The sequence below is a fragment of the Sinohyriopsis cumingii genome, chromosome 16 (assembly GCF_028554795.1).
Source record: "Sinohyriopsis cumingii isolate HCF-2022 chromosome 16, ASM2855479v2, whole genome shotgun sequence".
Lineage (NCBI taxonomy): Eukaryota > Metazoa > Mollusca > Bivalvia > Unionida > Unionidae > Sinohyriopsis > Sinohyriopsis cumingii.
Window position 1 is genome coordinate 66,474,545 of NC_142976.1, and position 24,905 is coordinate 66,499,449.

At 35.7% G+C, this 24,905-nt stretch overlaps 1 protein-coding gene across 1 annotated transcript in view; it reads left to right on the top strand.

Annotated features, from left to right (window-relative positions):
- The window catches only part of LOC149780700 (MARVEL domain-containing protein 1-like), a 42,121-nt gene extending 17,216 nt beyond the window's left edge, over nt 1–24,905 (top strand). The window contains exons 3-5 of the mRNA XM_089937735.1: nt 2,602–2,769; nt 11,851–11,949; nt 19,363–24,905. Of these exons, the coding sequence (XP_089793861.1) occupies nt 2,602–2,769; nt 11,851–11,949; nt 19,363–19,515 (420 nt within the window). The 3' untranslated portion in view covers nt 19,516–24,905. The remainder of the gene's footprint in view (nt 1–2,601; nt 2,770–11,850; nt 11,950–19,362) is intronic.

Below are 24,905 nucleotides of genomic sequence, written 5' to 3' on the forward strand. Positions count from 1 at the left end.
CTCTACGCGATAACACTAACTGCATATCAACTGATGTGATTTATTTAATAACCTGTAAAAAATGTAGCATGCAATATGTTGGACAAAAGCTACAACAAGTCTCTAAGAGAATGAATAATCATCGCTTTCATATAAAAAATTATAGAGATCCTCAGTTTTCCTCTAATGTTTCAACACACTTTAACACCAATAATCACTCTCTACTTGATTTTTCTTTCATCCCAATAGATATTGTGCATGGTGACATGAATAGACTCATAAAAGAAACTTATTGAATTCATAAGTTAGATACTCTGTATCCTAATGGACTTAATGCTAATGCATTATATAAAATTGTATAATTTACATTGATATATTGTACATCCTTTATAACAATATAATTATATGTATGACTGTTTGTCTCTAGTTTATTTTATTATTTTACCAATTAACAGGAGGAAATTATAAAAACCATTAAAATTTTATCAGTTAAGAAAAGAAGAAGAAAATCATGTTGAACATATATCATTATAATATTTTTGTAGACAGGGATTACAGTATTTAAATACCCAGTGCCCAGACAGCTTTGTCTTCCTCAGACAGATATGTCTAACACAGAAAGAAAAAAACTCACATTGAGCACATATCATCATATTTATTTAGACAGGGGTCTCTGTATTGAACGAACCCGTGCCCAAACAGATATGTCTAACAAAAAAAATGATAACACAATACTTGTAACATTGTTAACTTAGGATTCAAAAATGTTACACAAATGGGATATTGAAACTATGCCCGCTACAAGTTTAGAATGGAGATATATTACATGTATTTTATATGAGATGCCATAGTCAGTGAGGATTATCCCCCAACATAAACAAAGAATGTAGTGTATTTTTGTGCATAGCTAGACGCACCATGTATCTTCAGTGGGAAAACAAAATATCAAATAGAATAGATCTTTTGTGTAAAGGCTACTAACAGTTTCAAACTCAGTCTTTGTTACCAAGTAGGAAGCATTTTTGATGGCATCCATGAAGTGTCCTCTGGTAGGAGAGATGGGTATTGCTTGAGGTCATTTCTACTATAAATTAGAAATGTGGAGAAAAAAAGAACCCCTATTGCTAATAAAAAGCAATACAATTTAAACTGTTGAACATTTAGAGAAAAAAATTAGAGAGACTGATATAGATGAAAATTCCACAATTTTGCAAAAGATTCTAACTTTTATGTTTGGGGGATGTCACATGTATGATTTATTATGTGGTCCAGTTTATACTAGGTGAGAATTATGACATTGACATTCAATACGACCACAATGGTACATCATAGATCATGTTTTTGCTACTTCTAAATAACTAAACCATTATGATCATTAATACTAATAGTAACATTATTATTCATAACATTATTATTATTATTATTATCAATAATATCATGTTTGGGAAAAAAAGTTATTGCAAAGTTGATGGGTTTGCTCAAGTAGAGAAGCGTTCACATTTTATCATATTGCCTTCCCAGCTAGCCTGACTGTCAAATGAATTGAAATATTAATGATGCAATATTCTCACCCACCATTTCTGCCTTTCATATTTTCAGTAAAAATAAAATGTTATGATTCTACCAGTGAAATATGTATGGTGCAGAATTATGGCCTACCATTGCAATCTGTCTGATTATCATTGAACATTTTACAGTTGTCACAGTGAAATATTAATGTTTCAGCATTCTGGCCTGTCATTACTATATGTCCTACTTCCAGTGAAAATAAAATTGTACAGATTTGCTCCAGTGAAATATTAAAGGTACAACATTCTGGCCTACCATTGCTATCTGTCAGATTTTCAATGAAAAATAAAATGTTACCACTGTGTCAGCATCATAAAATCTTCAATAATACATCTCAAGCAGTCACATTTCAATCCCATTGAGAAATTCTTGTTTGATGTCCACATGAGTCAATAGAAGCTGGACGGATCAAATAGAAGCTAGAAGGATCAAATAGAAGCTAGAAGAATCATCAGTGTTCATGTTCCTCAGGCTGACTATCTTTTTTAAAATTGTAATTGATATTTTTTTGTATTTTGTGCCTAGTAGGAAATGTATCTTGTTCATTCAACCCTGCTATGGCAGTCACCTCACTGATTTGATCACCTTTACATAAAAATCATGAACAACACATTCCATGTGAAAATAATTATGGTGTAGTTTACCTCTATTGTAAAGATTACCTGCTCATAAAGGTAAGAATTTGCCAGTCCCAAAGGTAGTCTTTGTATGCAAGATTGAATGTGTCAAGAAAAGATGTAAACATACATTCATTCATTTATTCATCCATTCATTCATTTTCTCCAGATATATATCCATTAATTAAAAAAAATTATTTTGCTTTTTCAGAATTGGCTGATTTTCAGATAAAAAGGCATTAATGAGAATTTTAGCTCATTTTTTTATGTCAGCTTACTTTTTAAATAGTCTCAAGTTTGAATTTTTGGAAAATGATGACTTCTATGTTAAGAGATAAGAAATTGTAGATGAAGATGTTAAAACTGATAATTGATTTCATCAAATCCATTGCAGAGCAGACTCATGTTTTTTAGCTTCTGTTTTTTTTCACTGCAGGTTTTGGATATAATTGCCTTTATCTGTGCCGTATGGGTGTACTGGGTGACCCTTGGTGGAGGTTGGGTTCAGTTTGTAACTATGTCAGCCTTCATCACGACGCTGATATTCTTCTTCTTCCACTTGTTCAGGATCATCTACAAGCTGCCTGGTCCATGGGGACTTATTGTAAGTAGGGACATAGTCACAAGTCCATTCATACTTATTATAAGTAGGGGTACAATCATTGGTACATGGGGACTTATTGTGAGTAGGGAGAGTCACATGTCCATGTGGTCTTATAGTAAGTAAGGACACAATCACTGGTCCATTCAGACTTATTGTAAGTAGGGACACATTCACTGGTCCATTCAGACTTATTGAAAGTATGGACACCACCCTTTGCCCATGGGGAATTATTGTAAGTAGAAACATAGTCACTGGTCCATTCAAACTGATTGTAAGAGGGATACAGTCACTGATCCATTGGGGCATATGGTGAGTAGAGACACAGTCAGACACATTCCAGCATCACACAGAGTTCTTTCTGGTTCCAGAATTTCTTTTTGATCTTGTTCATAGCTAATAATGCTGTAATGTTTACAGATATTATATTTTCAGACGATAGATTTGATCATCGATTAGTATGCTGGACTAGAAGTTGTAAAAGTGCAAGTTTAAATTCTCCCATAGTGTATCATTAGCCAAGGCACTTTTCTCCAGCTGACTTGTTGTAAAACACCAATCAAAAACAAAATAAATGTCAATGTTTTGAAGTAATTGAAAACAACAACTTTTGCCTAGATTTTACAGAAGTTCATTACAGATTAGTGTTCAGCATGAATCTTAACCCTTTTTGGTGAGCTTACAGTAGGGGCAACTCTCCATCGACAATTATTTATTTCCACTGTGGAAGCCATTTTATATATCCTTTTTCTATCAGACTTGTATTATAGCTTTATTTCATTATTACAAATCTACATTTTGAATTATATAAGAGAAATATGTGAAACCATCAATTTTAGCAAAGTCAACAAGTACTTTATTTCTATACAATAAAAAGTGAAAATGCAAAAGATGCTTGGAGCATTGTGAATTAAATCTCAATTGATTTGAAATGACCTGTTACAGTTCCAAAAATATAGAATCTTCTGAATGAATTCCAGTAATCCCGAATGTCCTGATGTAATACGGTGATGCAATCCAGAATGTCTTTGAATGCATTCACAATAATCAGAAAGTAATGTTTATGACTCCAACAGTTAGCAGCATATTAATAATTCCAGTGAATAGTTTAATAAATAGTTCTGCTCAAATTATATCTGAACACAACTGTATATTCTGATCAGGATGGATTCCCACTGATTGACCTACAACATGAATGAAGTATTTGTTTATCAAGTCCCTATTTGGATATATTTAGACCTAGATGTGAATCATTTGAACAGAAAACCTAGTCTAATTATAAACAAGGCTGACCTTGAACCCAGATGCTTGTAAACATTCTGTTTACAACTTAGAGTCATGGATAAATGTTGGCTATGTAAAGAGCAAGATCTTGTATCTGATTGGTCGTGCTGGTTACCACTCTGGAGGTCATATTTTTTATCTGACTTCAATTAAACTTGAAATATGTGCTCTGACATGGTCAATAATGAACAAAATCGACACATATTAAGCAGATCTTCTTGCATCTGTTTGACTGAGATTTTTGCCAATCTGAGATTCTTATTTCTGATCCAATTTTGATCCTACTTGGAATATATACTTATTTCTAAAGGATCTTGGACAAATTTATTAATAAGTAAGATGTGTGCATATTAATAAGGTGATCTTGCATATGACTGGTGGAGCTTGTGAATAACTCAGAAGCTATATTTCTGATAAAATTCTGACCAGATTTGGTATGTAAAGCTTATATCATTGAGATCTCAGTGGAATTTGATTACAAGCAACATAAGCACATAATGATGAAGTGATCTTGCATCTGATTGGCTGAGATTGCAAGCTGGGTTTTTTATCACATCTTGATCAAATGTAAGCTTGTATCATTAAGATTTTGTGGGAGACTTCAATTATGATCAACATTTGTGAATATGAATGAGGTGTTTGCACCAGTTTGCCTGAGCATTTGAACATTCTCGGAGCAGTATATCTGATCAGGTTTTGTTCAGATATGGTATGTAAGCTTATATCATCAAGCCCTCAGATGAATTTGATTATGAGCAACATCCACACATATTAATGATGCTTCTAATTGTACGCAGTAGCACAAACAAGGATGACTCACAACAGGAATACCTCCTGAGCAGCTGCAGCTTGCTGTGACCCTGTGTAAAGATGCAATGGACCTGTTTTGGGGGAGTCCATCTGGTACCAGACTTCAACAACAATCTCAGTGGCCATTGGGGTCCAAAGAGCACAGGTCTCCATATCAGTCTCTTGCTATCATCAAAGTCTTTCATTTTTGGAGTGACTGTCTGAAGAGTAAGGTCATGTCAGACAAGTCAGTGATAGTTATGTAGTGCCTCGAACAGAGATTACAAAATCACCATAACTCAACATTCTGGTGATAATGCACACAATGTGAAATTGACATCCAGTTGAGACATTATATTCCCAGCAGACTCACTGTCTTGTCATTCCTTTCAAGGAGGGGACATACTCCATGCAGAGTGTCCCTCCATGCATTGGTCTTAATCAAATGTGCCAGCTATGGGGACAGATATTAATCAATGTTTTTGCAACCAGGTGAAATCACAAAATGTCCACCTTCATTCCCTCAGTATCAGATCCTGAGTTTTGGTCCATTGGGACTATTTCTCTCAGTTGGTAGGGTCTGTGGGCCTTTTCCTCCCCACCCACAATCATAGTTCCAAAGAATATTCATAAATTGATGGGCCATATATACAAAATGATTCTGATTGCCGTTCTCCTCTGAGACAAATCCTGGATCATTGATCATCTCAATCTAGCAGTAGATCTGCCCAGGAAGATCCCAGACAGACCAAATCTTCTCAAACAACCTCAGACCCATGTGTTCCATCTTAGCCTGGACCATCTTCTCATTCACATTTATCTCTTGTCCAGACAGTCTTTCAGCATAAATAATGGTAAGAATTGCAGAAGCTAGAATGCACTCCTCTTTGAGAGCCCCTATCTCACAAGTAGCTGTTTTTTTTTTCTTTGGTTGTTTTTTTTTGGAGGGGGGAACTTGGTTAGGATTACTGTCAAGGGCTTCACTCTGTGATTTTGGAAACATTCTATCATCATGATAGAAAGGATCCTGGTCATAACAAAGTCCTCTCTGACTTGTTGTCCAGCTGTCACTTGCATAGGCCTAGATCACTTAAATTGTTTTCCTAAGTGGAGTCTTTCCTGGATTCTGACTTCTCCAAATTAAATCAGATTCAAGTCATTAGCTAGGACCTCACTGAATCTCCTTTCATTCAAAACCTGTTTCCACACAGTGTTCACTTCAACATGCAGAGTCAGCAAATTAAATGCCTTGTCTCTTGATCCAGCCTACCGTCAGTTTTGATCAGATAGATGGTTTGGCAATGCTTATGATGCAACCCAGTTTCATATTCATGAATAGGTTGCCATCAGAGGGTAATCAAGAAGTCATCATATGACCTCACTACTGTATTGACACAAATCAAGAGGCTTTCAGACAGTTCTGGTACATATGCTCAAACATGATATGAAGTGGACTCAACCAGTTTGTGGAACTCAAAGATGCCTCATTTCTCCCACCTGAACCTTAGAAGAGGACATACCCTTCAAGCCCTTTCGTTGTGGTTTAAGTGTATAATGCTCATGGCATACTCTAATATATCACTTGAACAGAATCACCTCATGAAGATCTCTACTCTTAAGATAAGAGCAGTCTTTGTGAGCATTGCCCTGACCATCAACTGACTACAATACCTGATTGATATCAGAACAAACTCTGGACTAACACTCTGCACTTTTAACTAGATTCACCAAAAGATTTTGTGGGAAGATGATCTCATTATTTCTTCTTCACAGACTTAATCACATTGTTTCTGATTGTACTTCTCACAAGCTAGGAGAGTGGGTTAACTACATGGGGAATCGACCGCTCTGGTGGCCTAGTGGTTAGATCATCTGCTTCGGATATGGGAGGTTGCAGGTTTGAACCCTGGCCAAGTCATACCAATGATATAAAAATGGTACTATCAGCTGCCTTGCTTGGCACTAAGCATTAAGAGATTAGTGTTAGGACTGGTCGGACTGGTATCAGAATAATGTGATCTATAGCATGATACCCCAGTGCTAGACATTATTATCAACTACCACACTGCATACATCGTAGCGTTATGACTGAGAAATTGTTAAAAGCTATGTTAAAATTCCAAATCACACACATTCATATTTAGAATCCATTCATCTTCCTGCAGATGTTAACTGAGATATAGGTAGGATGCTCTACATTCCCTTTGCCTATTATGTGTTCTCCTAACATTATTGGGGCCCCAAGTGATCGGGTGGTCAAAAGCGCTCTCTGTCATGGATCACTGCCATATTACCTCTGTCTACGTGGGTTAGAGTCTCGGGGCTTTGCCAATTTGGATATGTGAGAAAGCTTGCGGGTAGCTTCTCGTGGGTTGGTGGTTCTTTCCGAGGTTTTCCTGGGTTCTACCTCCACCATTAATACTGGCCACCATGTATAGCCTATCTTGTGCTGAAAAATGGCGTTAAACCCTATAACAACAACATAACAACCTAACATTATTGTAATCATGGAACATAATGAACAAAAAAGAAAATGTTACAGTAAATTATGTTTCTCCTAGAATACTTACTCAATCAGATGACTTTAATACCTTTCCACCCTCCCTGCAGTGCAAGCATTGCATTACATGATGCCTCACTCAGCATAAAACTAATGCCATAGGTGGCGAGGGGAGGTAATGGACAAGAGTTATTGCCCTTTAAATACTATAGACAGAAAAGACAAATACATATTATTTTCTCTGCCTGATATCAGACATGATTTTTCTCCACTTTAAAGTGGAATTCCACTTTTCTCCTGATTTAAATCAGATTTTTCTTGATGTAGTGTGTTTGTTTTTTTTATATCATCTCCAATCCATTTTTTAAAAAAAATGGTCTCTTCTGTCCCATTCTGCAACAATAATTGTAAATTATTCGTTCCATATATTAGTTATCACACGACTCTTGTAAAGAAGATTCTGATTGGTCAAGGCTTAAATTCATCCAATGAATCTTCATGTAACAGAAACTGATGGCAATGAAAAGAAGAAGCAAGCTTGCAAAACATGGCATCCCGACTTGTTGAGAGACCATGACATATGGAAATGGGAATGGTTGGAGTGAAAAGTTAATCAAAATTTAGTTGGTCGTTGTAAAAGAAACTGAACACTTGAGGACTAGCATTTTGTGACCTCTGCAAGAAAGATCTGAATTATGGTAATCGTGGTTGGAAGAGTTTGGAACAGCACCTACAAAAGAAGCTGCATACAAACAAATTGAAGCTCAGAAGGCATCTGGAAAAAGTGCAGTTAAATACTATAAGAAGAAAGATTTGTTGCATGAGAGAACAGATGTAGCCGTCTGTCAGAATATGCACACTGCATGTTGCCAATACAAGCACCAGCTTGAAAGTAAAAAGGCTGTCATTGAGAAGGAAAAGAAATGATTGCACATTGAGCCAAAAAAGTCAGTGGTGACAAAAAGGAAGGCTAAATAAATATTTGCCAAAGCCACAAAAAAAGCTCAACTGGCATATCAACAGGCTGTGTCCATTGGAGAAAAAGTGAATGTACGGGATTGTTTTTATATAGTTGATTTACTTGGGTGTTTATTTGATAGATTTGTCATGAAAAGAGAGAAGTATAATATATTTGCTGCAAAAATTTACAAATTGTTGTGACTTAACTATGACGTGAACACTGACATACACATGAAATAACTTTAGCATCAATAGTATTGGAGAACTAAATTCATGTGACAATATATATTATGAAATTATTGAAGTCAAGTTGAACATTTTTAGTAAGTTTATTAGATTTTCAAATGATTATTTTGGTTTATCTTATGATCATAGTTGCACCAGAAGCACATTGTTATTGGCAAGGCCATGATCACAGCTCATTATGGCTCAGTAATTCAACTTTGACATCACCATTTCCCTTCAGAATCCCTGTCGTTAAAGTTGTTAGAGATTAAGGAATTAAGCCTATTATACTTCATAATAAAGATGTGTCATATACAGGGCTTACAGATTACAGTTGTCCGAGGTCCAGGACCAATTCTTTTTAGCCACAGACTGGTCATATGTGTGACACTAAAGCCTGTTGGACCTTTTTGGTATTTCCTTTTTGTTCCTGTACAGTGAAATAAGTGTCTTTTATTCCTTAAATCATCTGGAAAGAGTCATAAAGTGCATTGATGCAGGCAGAAGTCACTCAATAGAGGGAGACTGGTAGTGTAAAATGTTACTGAAAATCTGCAAATGTAGGATGGAATATGCCGATCACCAGCCTAAGCTTGATCACCCAGTCTGCTTGCACATTATACAGTGACATATCAGGGTCTATATTGTTTGTAGCTTGACTCAATTATTTTTTAAAAACTGGGAAATAGCACTGGACAACAAATTTTTACAAAAGTCATGTTACTGAAATAAAATTAGTCAATTCTTATCAATTTTTATGTGCTGAACACGAATATGACAGTCAAATTGCAAAATTGGCTCTAGTTTTTTTGTAATCTGCAAGAAATTAATGTTTACATAACGAAATGCATTCCAATAGTAAAAGGTCAACTGTAATAGCCTACCTATAAAAAATCAAGTCATTGACTACATCTTAGATTTCTTCGCCTGTCTCTTGTACAGCTGTTCGGGAGCATCTCTGAGGAGTGTCCAGCAGTAGTCAGCCAGCATTGTAGTGGACCATTTTCCCTGGTATCTTTGTTCCAATGTTGCGATATCTTGATGAAAACGTTCGCCGTGTTCATCACTAACAATACCACAGTTGCTAGGAAAGAAATCCAAATGGGAATGAAGGAAGTGAATCTTTAGATACATATTGCAGCCAAGTTTCTTATACTTCATCAACATGTCTTCTACTAGTTCCTTATAGTTTTCTGCCCTAACATTTCCGAGGAAGTTTGTAGAAACTAGGCGAAAAGCATTCCATGCTTGTTTCGCGTCACCTTCCAGCAAGTTGTTGAACCGGTCATCTTTGAAAAGCTCTCGAATCTGAGGACCCACAAAAACTCCCTCTTTAATCTTTGCTTCGCTGAGTCGAGGGAATTTTTCATACAGGTATCGGAATGCTGGCAAAGTCCGGTCAATGGCTTTCACGAAGTTCTTCATCAAACCTAGTTTGATGTGAAGGGGTGGTAGCAAGATTTTCTGAGCCTCAACCAGAGCTGGGTGTTGGATATTCTTCTCTCCAATGGCTACATTCTGCCTGTGAGTCCATTCCTTCCTCATGTAGTGCATTTCCCTTGCTCGGCTATCCCACTCGCATAAGAAACACATGTATTTTGTATATCCTTGCTGCAGTCCCATTAAAAGGGCAACTACCTTCAAATCACCACAGAGGTGCCAGCTGTACTTGTTATACTCAATGGAATTCAGTAGCTGCCTTAAGTTATCGTATGTCTCTTTCATGTGGACAGCATACGCTACTGGAATAGATGGAAGAATGTTTCCATTGTGCAAAAGCACAGCCTTGAGACTCAGTTTCGAAGAGTCCACAAATAGTCTCCATTCTTGTGGGTCATGAGTGATTTTTAAAGCATTCATGAGGCCCTCAATATCGGAACAGAATATCAGATTACTTTCCTTTCTGAAGAAAGGCTCCAATTGCTGGTGGCGCTTTCCATATGCAGTAATTGTGACATCTTCTTCTAGAAGATTCCATTGTTGGAGTCTTGATCCTAGCAATTCTGCCTTGTTCTTTGATAAGTCCAAATCACGAATCAGGTCATTTAGTTCTTCCTGTGTTATTCTGTGTGGGGTTGATGATGCACCACAGTGAAAATCTGGATCACTGCATGCTGATGGACCAGGAGAAGAACAGGTCGACTCACCTTTGTCTTCGTCAGATGAATCAAGAGAATATTCTGCTGGAGGTTCTGGAATAGGAAGTCCCTCACCATGTGGAACTGGTCTCAATGTAGACGGAATGTTTGGGTAGACTATTCTCGACTTCTTTCGCTTCGTTATTCCGCCGGAAAGAGGAGGAACCAAGCAGAAGTAACAGTCATTTAGGTGGTTGCTTGGCTCTCTCCACACCATTGGGACTGCAAACGGCATTGATGACCTTTTGCAATTCAACCACTGTGAAAGCTGTGTTGTACATGTAGCACAGCATATATGCGGAGCCCAAGGCTTGTCTTGGTCACCAACCTTGCATCCGAAGTAAAGATGATATGCCTTCTTCACTTGAGGATTGATACTTTTCTTCTGGTTGGCAAATGTCACTTCCCCACAAATATAGCAAAAATTGTCCGCGGTATTAACACACTTTCGAGGCATTACTGTTCTTTATTGTACGTAAATGGATAAAATAATAAGTTTTATGTAACAGTAGCTTGAACTGTCTCGCACAACGTCTAAAATATTTTAAATGCTGAACCTATCTGATTGGGCTTTATATAGTACACTGCTTACGTCAGCTTCAGCAGCCGCCTGGCATTAGTATAATAGGCCTACACATGTATAGTACACTGCTGACGTCAACTTACTTCAGCAGCCGCATGGCATTAGTATTGCATTGCATCAGAAAATGATGCAATCAACTGTGGATGATGTGAGCATGATGGTATTATGCAATGTTACATCATTATTCCGGATGTTGCTGCAGTCCTACTGGAGAAATTTACACAGTGAAACATAGAAAATGAGGTATATGAATATCTTCAAAACGAGAGCCAATACAAATTTTTCACGGTTATATTCGTGTTCGGCACACCAAAATACTACAGATTAGGGCCTTTTCAAGTCAGTAATGATTTCACTGTTGACCAGTGTAGTTGGTATTGCATGCTAGCTTATGTTGTTTAATATCAAGATCTTGCATGAGTTTGCATGATTTTGACATCTGCATATATTAATGTCAAAAACTAACATTAAACAACTATCAAAGAATTTCTTCAAAAAGCATTAGTATGGCAAAAAATAATTTCATTGATATTGGAACTACATTTACTATTATCATTAGTAATTAAACTGCCACTTCTACTGCTGCTACTGTTGTGTCATTACAGGAGCTGATCTACTATGTTCTCTACAGTGTAATGCTGTTGATTGCAGGAATAGTAGCTGCAGCCAATGCTATACACCATTCTGCCATTGGAGCCACAGCTGTGAGTATTTTGTGTTATCAGGTTTAAAACTTTATGTTCATCCACTTTTAAACTTGTATTAACTCTGTTTTAAAGTGAAGGAAAGAAATCAGGTACATTGTCTTCATTGATGAATAAAGCAATATTGCAACACCAGGATAATATAGCATACTGTTAAATTTGGTAGCTTTATCCAAAAACAAATTCACTCACAATGGGTGCAGATAAACAGTAAGTGCATCCATAATGCACTGATTGGATTTATAACTGTATTTACTTAGGATCCAGGATATGCTGTATTATGATAACCCAGATACCTATGTCTTGAAAATTAGAATTCAGTGGACAGGAAATTATTATGATTCCTTTGTGTGGTTGTTGTTTTCATACATATTTTCAGTTTTGGATAGCATACATTTTATTTATATATAAATATGTTTTCAAAGCCTATCAGAAGTGATAGAATGAAATGTTGCAGATGGGGATCCACAGTTAATCTTATTTATAAATTTGATTTAAAAAATCATCTAAAACATCCCATTATTTGACAGTCAGTGATAAATGATGGAGAAATGAAAGTCTTTTGCATATCCCAATCACTACAGTACTGGGGTATATAGGAATTCTTGTGTCCATCTGTCCATCCTTCTGTGTGGCACACACTCTAGTGAGCAGAACTAGAAACTTGTCAGCACAATTAGTAACTTGTCAGCACAAGTTGGTCAAGCTGGTAACTCATCCCACATTTTGTGCTCACCTGGCCTACAGCCAAATGTACTGTGATATGGTCTTTATTCTTTCATACATTGTCTGTCATTTATTTACAGATATTATTTTCAAATTCTTCTCAGAATCGCTCAACCAGATTTTGATTTCTTTTTAAAAAATGATGCCAATCTGCCATCAAATTTGACTGCCATTACTAAAAACATTCAGCAAGATGTAACCAAAATTAAAAGATAACATCCTGGCATTAAAGTCTTTGAAATTTGTTCAAATTATGCTGATCCACCATCAGAAATGGCCACTATTACTAAATATAGAAAAGTTTTTAAATAACTTCTTCTCAAAAACTGCTGAACAGAAATTGACTAGTTTCATTTTGTACAAATGATCATCATTCACCATCAGATATGTCCACCATAATGGGCCATCCTTTTAGTATGTACGCTTGGAGGGTGGGTAAACCAAATCCATACACTTGCGTATGGGGGCGTCTACTGATAATGTACGTACACATAGGAAACGGGGGTGGGATAAAACCTCGATAATAATTTGTCTAATACGTAACCTATTCATCTGCGTTTGAATTTTAGTGGTCACTAGACAAACTGTTTAAAGTTGCGCAGCTTATTTCTTTGATGCGACCAGACATTCAACATCAGTGAACTGTTTTATTAAACATGTTAACCCTTAAAGTGCTAGTCGCGACAATAGTCGCGCTGATGTTCGAGGTCTCGTAGTGCTTGTCGCGACTTAAGTTGTTTTCCAGGTAGGCAACAATGTACGCATCCTATTACTTCAACTTGCCATGACTGCTTGTAAAACTATATTTGATTGGTTTATAAAGGTCCGTAACAAGCATTCTGTTGTACTTTACTAAACATTGAACAAAGAAGTTTTACAAATACTCGCTTTTGAGCACATGGTACCTGAAAAAAAATTAAAATCTCTGACGCTGAATACAGTGGTGATTTCTATCAACAAATACTGAATTCTGATAGTGATGATGACAATGATTTTGAAGGATTTGAGGAGGATGAAATTATTGGAGCTGGCAAAGTGTTGATGGAAATACCCATGAGTGATTTTGAGCCAGGAATAGATGTGGAACTGGAGTCGGATGTACATGCTGGCTGGACGCGAAAAGATGGCACGCCTGTCAACCCCCCATTCACTGGTACTTCAAAATTAAATGTTTAAATGGCAAATAGTGAACCTATCAACTACTTAAGACTTTTCTTGATGACAAGTTATTGCGTTTGATAGTAGATCAAACAAATCGTTATGCAGATCAGAGAGTTCATGGAACAGACTTGAAGGAGAACAGTCGCATGAAGAAATGGCAACCTGACACACCTGAGCAGCTAAAACTCTTTTTCTCATTGATTATAGCAATGGGTTTGGTACATAAATCTGATCTCGATTCATACTGGGCTACTGATGATGTGATATCAACCCCATACTTCAGCAAAAAAATGAGTAGGGATAGATTTCTAGCTATTTTAAGCAATTTACACCTGGCAGACAACGAGAACAATCAAGGTGACACTTTACACAAGATCCACCCAATGATTGAAAAACTGAAGCATTTGCTGAGGTTTATTCACCAGAAATGAACCTCAGTTTTGATGAAGCTACCTGCCCTTGGAAAGGTTGTCTGAAATTTCGAGTTTATAACCCTGCCAAACCTAACAAGTTTGGCATAAAGCTGTTCCAGGTGTGTGAGGAAAGCAGTGGATATTGTATTGGCTACCACATTTATGCTGGTAAAACAGGTGGAGACCTTGACAATTATTGTGAAGGACTAGAACTAAACACTGATGAGCTGAGTAAAACAACAAAAATTGTGATTGGTTTGCTTTGCAAGTCTAGTCTTTTGAACAAAGGACACAGAGTATATATGGATAACTATTACTCATTACCTGAACTTTTTAACGAACTTGAGTTGCTAAATACCTCTGCATGTGGAACCTTGTGAACAAATAGAGTAGGTGTTGCAGAGACAATGCAGGTTAAAAAAAAACTAAACCAGGGTGAGTGTATTTTTCGCAGAAAGGACAATTTGCTACTGGTGAAATATGACAAACGAGATGTAAATATGATCTCAAGTTTTCATGAAGCTAAGGTAGCAGTGATCAATAAAACAAATTTTGCTACAAACACACCTGTGATGAAACCCACATGTATTGTGGATTATGTGAAAAACTTAGGAGGAGCAGATTTAAGTGACCAATTTAACCAGTACAATCTTGTAGTAAGGAAATCCAAGAAATGGTGGAGAAAACTATTTTTTCATCTACTGAATGTATGTATTGTAAATGCTTATCAGTTGTACCTGAAATTCTCACCTGTGCAGAAGAAACTAAGTCACCATGATTTCCGTGTCTCAGTAGTGAAGTCATTGGTTCTGGAAGCAGGAGGTGTGTCAGAACCTACTAGGAGAGGACGAAAATTTGCTGGTGAGCAACCTGAACGCCTCGTTGGGAGGCATTTCCCTGAATTTATTCCAGCTGCACCTGGAGCTAAATGAGCACACCCTGCACGTGATTGTGTTGCTTGTAATAAGAGAAGAAAGGACCATGAGGGATTCAAAAGAAAGCAAACATCTTTCAGATGTGAGACATGCCAAGTGGCACTTTGTGTACCTGATTGTTTCAGGTTATTCCACACTCGTGTAAATTACCAACAGAGTGAATGTAGTAGTTCAGATGAGCTAGAATAATACCTGAACAGGTAATAAACACAATGGGTGACTCTTTTAAGTGCACAAGTTGACATGAAATATATCAGAATAAACAGGTGAAAAATTTTCATGAACATTTGCTACTGACTCTAGGCGTCTAAATTTACCTCTGACATTCATGGATTGCATGTTTACAAAACTGTTACCTTTTCTTTACCTGTGATTTTCACAATTTAGATATAACATTGTGACAGACATAACATGTACATGTACATGGTTGAACTACAAAAGAATATAACATTTCTTAGATATATTGGAGCTTTTTCATTAAAAAACAAACAAAAATACAGATGAAATACAGTCAAAACTTGTAATTTTACCTGTATTTGCACCTGTACATGCAAATATGTTGAACTTGCACATGTACCTTGATGCTAATCTTAAAGTTTATACATCCACCATCATTTTTCATATAGGGTTTGTGTATCTGTTGTGTATATTTATTGAAATGCATGCAGTTTAAAAACTGTGCAGTTTTCTTCCTTTTTTTCTCAAACAATTCAGCACTGAGGGATCTTATACTGCAAAACAATATCGCACTTTAAGGGTTAATATTATTAATCCTTTATGGTTTCTGTGTGGATTAAATATAGACCATTCTATACAATTTGGGGGGAGTGTGTCAAGCATACATATGCAGGTTGGGAGATGTAAAAATGTATGCATGTGTACAGCGAGGGGAAAGGGGTCAAGCTTTGCTAGATTTTTGTGTACGTAGTAAATGGATGGCCCCTTACTATAAAGTTAAAACTGAAAAAGTGACTTTTTCTCAAACATTGCTAAGCTGATTTTGACCAGATTTGTCAGTTAAGCATCCTGTCATGAAGATCTTTCAATTCTGATCTGCAATCAGTGATGCCTACCTTAAAATGACGTAAACACAAAAACTTCTCTTCTAAATTGGACTAGAATTGGGCAGAAAGCATCATGGAAGATTGGGGTCTCAGATTTTGTACCCTTGATGCTTAATCCTTAATCCACCATTATAGTATGGCCACTGTTACTAAATATAGAAAATGCTGTAAAAGACTTCTCCAGACAGTGCAACAGACTTTTTAGCAGAAATGATCATGGAGACTTTTCAGTCAAAGAATAGAAAAACCTACAAATGACTTCTCCAAAATCCATGAAGGATCAACTTCAACATTCAAATTTATAATGACAATGTGGTTGCTGTGATGATTTCTGGGTAAGAAATCATTATCTCTAAAATGTATAGAAATGTTCCAATTGATTATTGGTGGAATTCCATCAAAAACAAAGTCTCAATATGTCACTAAATTTGATAGAAGGCATCCTAGTATGATCACTTTTCATTTCTTTTCAAATGATACCAATTGTTTATCAAATATTTCTGCCATTGCTTAATTAGATAAACCTTGAAAAACCTTCTTCTCCAAAATTGTTGAATAAAACTCGTCAAAATGTGATAGAAAGCATCGTGGCATGAAAAGCTTTGAAGTTTTTACAAATGTTGCTGATATGCCATCAGTAATGCCGACCATTATTAAAAATTGAAAAACTTTTAAATGACTTTGTTCTTAAGACATGTTTAATAGAATTAGATCAAATTTGACAGAAAGCATTCTCACAGAAAGCGCTTTCGTATTAATACACCTGATGTTGATATGCTATCGGATAGGGTCACCATTATTATGGCTGCTATTACTAAAAGATAAACCTGAAATTGCTTCTTCTCACAAACTTCTCAACAGAAATCTATCAAATTTGATAGAAAGCATTCTAGTAATGAGGGCTTTCAAAATTTTATCGTGTAATCATCTCGTGTCATCACATCATATTTTTGCACTTACAATATCAGGATTAAATGATAATTTGCACATACACGTAAGTTGTTTTTGCTCGAAGTGCCAAACACACATGCATTTCTTAGCAGTATAGGGTCTTACAACTGTAAAAATCTTCATTAAAATTGCCATTTTATGATGTCCATTCATCCTTCTCTCCATCGATCCATATTTCCTATGTTTTTTCTGCACAATGATTCTAGTTCCCTGCCATCTGCCATTATCACACTTTGTAAGTAGTTTGCATTTGCAATAAAAACGAATTAACAGTTTTGGGCTACATTTTTCCAAGATCCAAGTCAGAGCGACTGAAAGAAGAGGAGAAATGTTTCCAAGCAATAACTTAAGCTGTACATGTATACAGGATACTGTGACCAGATTGTGGAAGGCGTGCGTTTGAGGCAGGAATCAGTCACATGGACCAAAAGAAGGAAAAATAGTTTCCACAAAATTACACATTACTCTACCTCTTGCATTCACTCCATTTTTTAGAGGTCATGAAACAAGGAAAACACCGATTGATTTGGGCAATAAAAGGACAGGTAAAGGTCAGATGTACCCCAGTCGTATGCATCAATCCATGATTAAACCTTTTTGTTTTTTATTGCCCTTAGCATAACAGTGCTGTGGACTGTAAAACAAAAACAGTAGTGAGAATAACTCTTTTATTTTGCTGCCTTCATGTCATAAGATATAAGAATTAATTTGAAATTTATTATATTTGCTTCAGCTATTGTTTAAGACTTATACCATGCATCAAAAGAAAAGAAAGAAAACAGAACATGTTGGGGTTATATACATGCACTTATTTTTTAAAATATTCTTATGCATACATACATACATACATACATACATACATACATACATACATACATACATACACAAACACACACATATACATACATACATGTACACACACACACATACATACATACATACACAAACACACACACACATACATACATACATACACAAACACACACACATACATACATACATACATACACAAACACACACATATACATACATACATACATACATACATACATACACAAACACACACATACATACATACATACATACATACATACACAAACACACATATACATACATACATACATGCACACACACACACACACACACACACACACACATACATTTTCATGATCTGTCAACCTATTTTCCCTCTCTCATGCTTGCCAGTAGTTTCACATGGGTCAATGGTTCTTACCTAGGTTTTCTTGTTGTTCTTCCTCTACCAGTTATACCGGTTGCTATTTGTGGCCTAACGTGTGCTGGAAAATGGAATTAAACCCACAGCACCAACAACAACAAATCAATACTAATACCTTTTTTGTTTTTCCTTGCTGCTTCTAATTAATAATTTCTTTTGTGATGGTAAAATTAAGAGATGTCCTTGACCAAACTTTGTGAATGCTTGCATTTGAGACAAAATAGGCACCTATTTATTTTGGGGTTAGGTATCAAGGTACAAAGAAACTTGATTCTTCAAAAAACCTTGAGTTTTGTGTCTTTTACTTTGACTGAATATTGTAGATGGCTTACATTTATGACAAGAAAGACACATAGATTTCAGATGCTTAAGAACAAGCATCCAACCAATGAAGGAGGGTTTTACATAAAAGAAGTACATAACTACATGTATTTATTGTGGTGGGCTTATAATATACGTTGTTAAGATTTATATTATATGCTTGGAAACTTTTATGAAAAATTCATCTAGAACAAAAGAGCTTTAAAGATCAAAATTTATATTGTTCTCTGCATCCACTAATGTTTAAACGGGTGGCCTAGTGGTGAGAGCATCCTCCTTGGATTCAGGAGGTCATGTGTTTGATCCCAGGCCAAGTCATACCAAACACTTATCACTTATAAAAAATGGTTTTAACAGCTGCCTTGCTTTGTGCTCAGCACTAAGAGGTAAGTATTAGTACTGGTCAGCCTGGTGTCAGAATAATGTGACTGGGTGGGACATCATGCTACATGCCTGAGGCATGATGTCCCAGTGCTAGACATTACTACAAACAGCCACACTGCAGACATCGTAATGATATGGCTAAAAGTTAAAGTTTTGTTGTGTAAATTTTCACAAATTTCTTGTAATTCATTTTTACAACTTTCCACATTTTTCTTTTGTAGTTTTTCACATTTGCTGCATTCGTTGTCTATTGTGTGGACACGTACCTCTTATTCCGAGGGTGGCGTTTTACTAGCAGTACCACTAGAGAAACAACTACCGCATCAGCAACAACCACTTCACAGACTACGTACGAGACGAGAACACAGTACTAACCTAGTATATATATGTATATTTAAACTGCTAGCACTGATCAAGGGGATCAAATTCCTGCACATTTGATCTGGTATGACACCTGATTTGGATATTAGGGTCTCTAGTTTAGACTTTTAGAAAGGGATCTGATTGTATACTATGTTTTATTATAGATATATCTCATCTATATACTGTTTTTAGGAAGGGATATTTTCTGTGTTCTGTTTTATTGATTGTTGGGTAAATATTTGATGTTAAATTTCTTACAATACAGGGATCGTCCTGGGCTTCGCCAATGTCGCAAATTGCGATTTTTTTTCCTTATTGGCGACAAAAATATCCCATCTGGCGATTTTTTTGGCGACATACTTTTTGGTTATTTAACTTGTACATACAATCATGGATTTGGACTGGATAAATTAAAAGGCAGAACGAAAGGAAGCCACAAACTTGACTAAGCAATGCATTGGAATCAATCTGTTACACAAACGATCCTTTGTTCTTATTGACAACCCCATCTTTACAGTGCATTGTTACATCATAATCTGCTTACGCTGACATCTGGGCTGAGGACTGTATGCTGCGATACAGTCAATCATGCTACCGCACTATACCTACAACTGACCGACTTCTGAAGACGCGAATAGAACAGATACAATTAATTGTATGGCTAATCCTTCTGTTTTTTTTTTATACATATACCAATACAATAGTTTTGCTGAACCTTCATAGAAAACTGATAACCTTTGAAGTACCGACTACTGTGTATAAATACAAAGCAAATGGAAAAAATCTCAATCACAATTACATCTGTCGCCAGTGCAGCATTTTACTCATTGATCTTTTCCTTTTGCGATCAGTCCCGTGTTACGGCTGCAGAGACTTAAACTCCGCAACAAGAAATAGCAAAAAAAAAAAAAAAAAAAAAAAAAAACAGTTTTGCATAATTGATAATAATTATTTATTTCTCAAAATACAGGAGTGAAAGAATCCCTAAATTGGGTGTGAATTTATGCTTATATATACGGTCCAGTATTGCCAGGTGTTGACTCGTGTACATTTCATTCGTGGGAATGGAGATCCTATTTTTCTTGTCGAGAAAATTTATACAGCATTCAGTGATCATTCTTGGGAGTTAGGAAGCAATTCGCTACAAGCTTTGTGAAGCTAGCCATTGGGGGGGGTGCTGCTGAGAGACTACTAGTGTCACCTGTCAGCACTGTAGACTGTGAACGTGGATTCCGTATGATGAACCTCATAAAAACTGACACCAGAAATAAGCTCTGCATCTCATCTCTCGAGAATTTAATGAGAATCAGCATGTACAGATGTGAAAAATTAGACTTTGAAACTGCATTCAACAAGTGGGCAGCCCTAAAATCGCGACGGATCTTCATGTAACACTTTGTAACATTTTGTTAATGCTTGTTGTAATTAAAGTATTAACTAACCCATCTTTTGTAATTTTCATTGCCTGTTACATTAATAGACTAAATTAACACTTGGAAAAATGTACACTACTTGCTTTGGCGACACTTTTTGAAAATTGGCGACAAAATATTGAGGTTGGCGATTTTTTTTGCGACAGCTTTTTAAACGCCAGGACCATCCCTGCAATATATTAATATTTATTTCATGGATTGTATACTGTATATACCAACTTCTAAGTCTAGTCCAGGTACAAACCACACAGACCCAGATCAAGCATTTCATAATGTGCAGGCTGGTCTGGGTCAATGCATTTGTTAGGGATAATCTGTAGAATAAACTCCATGGAATATGTCTGCCAGCACATTATGCAGTGGCAGAATCAGGGTCTGTGTTGTTTGGAGTTGACTTATAAGTGGTTATATGATAGTTATTTGTAGTCATTTTATCTGCAGTTCAAGTAATTAAATTATAGCATCAGTACTTTACACTAATTGTTGTTTACATCAGATCATTAAGGACACAGTTACCGTTAGGAATAAAGTTAAAGCAATTATGCTGTTATGTTATTGTTATAACTCTATAGTATATGACATCATCTTCAAAAATGTAATCAGGGTAGGTAAAGAAATGCATTTTATGTCCATGGCATTTTCATAATACTGTATAAAGCTGCTGAATAGTGTCTGCATAACAAACTGTTGGTCTTCGTGGAAAATATACCACATGTACTTGTTTATAAGTCAAGCCCGACTGCCGACAACATAGACCCTGATTTTCTAACAGATAATTCACTGGCAGATCAGATTTTTTGTTCTGCAGATTATTCCTAACAAACTGCATAGACCCATGCCTGCTGGTGCATTTTGTGATGGCAGATGCGGGTCTATGCAGTTTGTTGGAGTAGATATGGTTCACCATCATATTTTACTTTGTTGCTCGAACACGTCATATGCATTGAGATATGAATGTTTAGTAATTACAGAAAATACGTGTCTAAATATTGCGAAAAATTTTGCATTTTTTTGTTCCTAGTTACATAGCCTCATAATCTAGGCAAATGACTAAGCATATTTATAGGTATACTACTATATAGATGACCTGATTACACTTTGATGTCATTCAAGTAATTTTACATTTTTAATTACAATAGTTTTGTACTTCTTAGATCTGAACTTTTACTTACAAAATAATGCGAGGTTGTGTTTTTTTTTTGGAACTGTTGAAATAAGTTTTACTTTCAATTGCTATGGAAACCTAAAAGTTGCCAGAAATTGGCTTTTGTTTGTTCTGGAGTTTAATAGCACATCAACACATAAAAAGTTATGTTGTGCCAAGGCAATAGCATTATACAATTTGCCCACAAACATGCTGCACAGTGGCTGACAAGATCTTGTTTAAAGATGTAAGGGAAACTTATTAAAAAAACACAACTTTAATTGCACATGTCCTATAAAGTGCTACTGAAATTGGTTCAGCAGTTTGGAGGTATCACTAATGTGAACGTTTATAGAGATACAACAGAAAGCACACAGTGTATGACAGTTGCTGGCATTATTATGAGCAAAATGTCCTTTGACCAGGTTAGCTAATCACTATGGACTGCTGTTGTCATTGTTTTGGGGTTGTTTGGCACAGTTGTATACAGCATACCATGCAGGTAAACAAGTTAGTCAGTTAATGATCAAATACAATAAAAATATGCATTGTATCAAAACTATATACATGTTTGGAGAGTACAGAAGCATGTGAGCAATGTTAAATTCTTTGATTATTTACAAAAATGTAATACTCAAAAGTAACAAAATTTACTCATTTTGTTTTTCTTTAGATTTTGCCTTCCAGTATTTTCTGAATCTCATGAAAAGTTCAATGCTTGAAATGCCTTAGATTTCTTTTTTTAAATACATTATGTATCTTTCAGTAAAGGAATGAGTGCACAATAGGCTTCCAGCCATAGTGTTGCTACATTGGGATTGAGACTGTGTCACACATATACTTTCTGTATCCATGTATGCTTTCATATGCTTTTGTATTTGCCCTTATTTATGTGTTTAATTCCTTTTGCTTCTTTCTTTACTTTTACTGATAGCTTTTGCCTGACTTTTTCCATTTTTTGTTAGGTGGGCATTATGCTAACTGCTCTGTATTTGTATGATGTAAAATCTAAGGCAGCATAAATATTAAAAATGTCAGCCTTTTTGTTATATTCTTTTAGTATTGTTAGCATTTTTGAGTTTATAGATTGTGGTTCATTTGTTTCAGACCTTATCAAAATTCTTGAAACTGTACCATTTCTGTTTCATCAAATTCAGTGTAATTTGTCCAGCTGAAGTCTGACATAGTTCATCTTTGTCTGGGACACAAAAGCTTTTGATGTAAATGATCATGCAAATAAAAGCTGCCCACTTCAGTTAAATTTGAGTGTCATGATAAGTTTTCATTACTTTAGTATGAAATGAAGACAAATTAATGATTTCACGTTATGACTAGTGCATCCATACCCATTTGCAACTTTATATTGAATTGAAATATCACAAAACAGGTATAAAATGGACCACCCACTATGGGTAGTAATAGCTTTCATATTAGTTGTGTCCCAGTAACTTTATTTGTGATGTACAAACCAAAGAACAATCAGTTGGTTGCAGTGTGCTGTTTTCATTATCAAACAAGTCCAAATTACCACCTTTATGTATTTATAACCTTTGACAGCATAAACCCAGATCTGGCATCATGTATTGCACTGGTAAATCAAGGCCTGTGTTGTTTGTTCTACTGATCACTTCTCACAAATTGCATAGACCCAGATCTGCCAATGAATACTGTGATGGCAGATCTGGGTCCATGCAGTTTGCAGTTGGATCCGATTAGTGAGTAAGTATAATATTTCCATTCAGTAATATAGTAAAAGTATAACTACTCCAGTCAGTAATTTAGTAAGGATAATTACTCCAGTCAGTAATTTGGCATGGATAATTTCTCAAGTCAGTAATTTAATAAGGATAATTACTCCAGTCAGTAATTTAGTAAGGATAATTACTCCAGTCAGTAATTTAGCATGGATAATTACTCAGTCAGTAATTTAGTAAGGATAATTACTCCAGTCAGTAATTTAGCATGGATAATTACTCCAGTCAGTAATTTAGCATGGATAATTACTCCAGTCAGTAATTTAAATTTAAGGTTTGGGTTAGAACATGTCAGTAACAAAATCAAAGTCCAGCTAGTTTAGTTTTTGCACTATTTTGACCTAATTTGCTGGGGCTTTTTTAATGAGTGTGTTTCTCCATTGGCAGTTCCAAAGGATTGTTGTTAAAAACAAACACGTTCTTTTGAATTATACTACTATAGATAGTAAACTCTTTAGTCCAATTGTTATTTTATTTCTTTTTAAAATAGTATGATGCAAACTTTCCAGGTAATTAATAATTCAGTTGATTTTGTTGAAGTTTTTAAATGAACGCAGGATGAAATCTTTATAAAAAAGAGGAACTGTTTTGTCTCAGATTTTATGCCTCAGCACAACATTGGTAGTGCAGAATGCTATCCTTGTTTACACGAGTCTATCAATCTGATTATCATTGAGTTCTGCATTTATGTGACTCTTCAGGCACAGCAGTGTGGCATGCATGTTCCTTGACATTTCTGTTTTGGTTTATACTGCATCAGTACTATGATAGTGATGAGTAGAGCTTCATTAGGTTGATTGTGAACAAAATAACAGCTAAAAAGATATAACTTATTTAAAAACTGAGGTATTGTGAGTTAATACATTACTGAAATATGTTGAAGTTAATAAATTACTGAAAATATGTTCAGATTTTTAATTGAAGTTCATGGACCTATGAAACAGCAACAGCCAAAAAACAAACATTTTGCCATAAATGTTTTGTGATATATGCTTTTATTTAACTTTATATATGGCTGTAAGTTTTCTTCTTTATTTTCTCTTGTCAGTTTTATTAAATATTTAAATTGT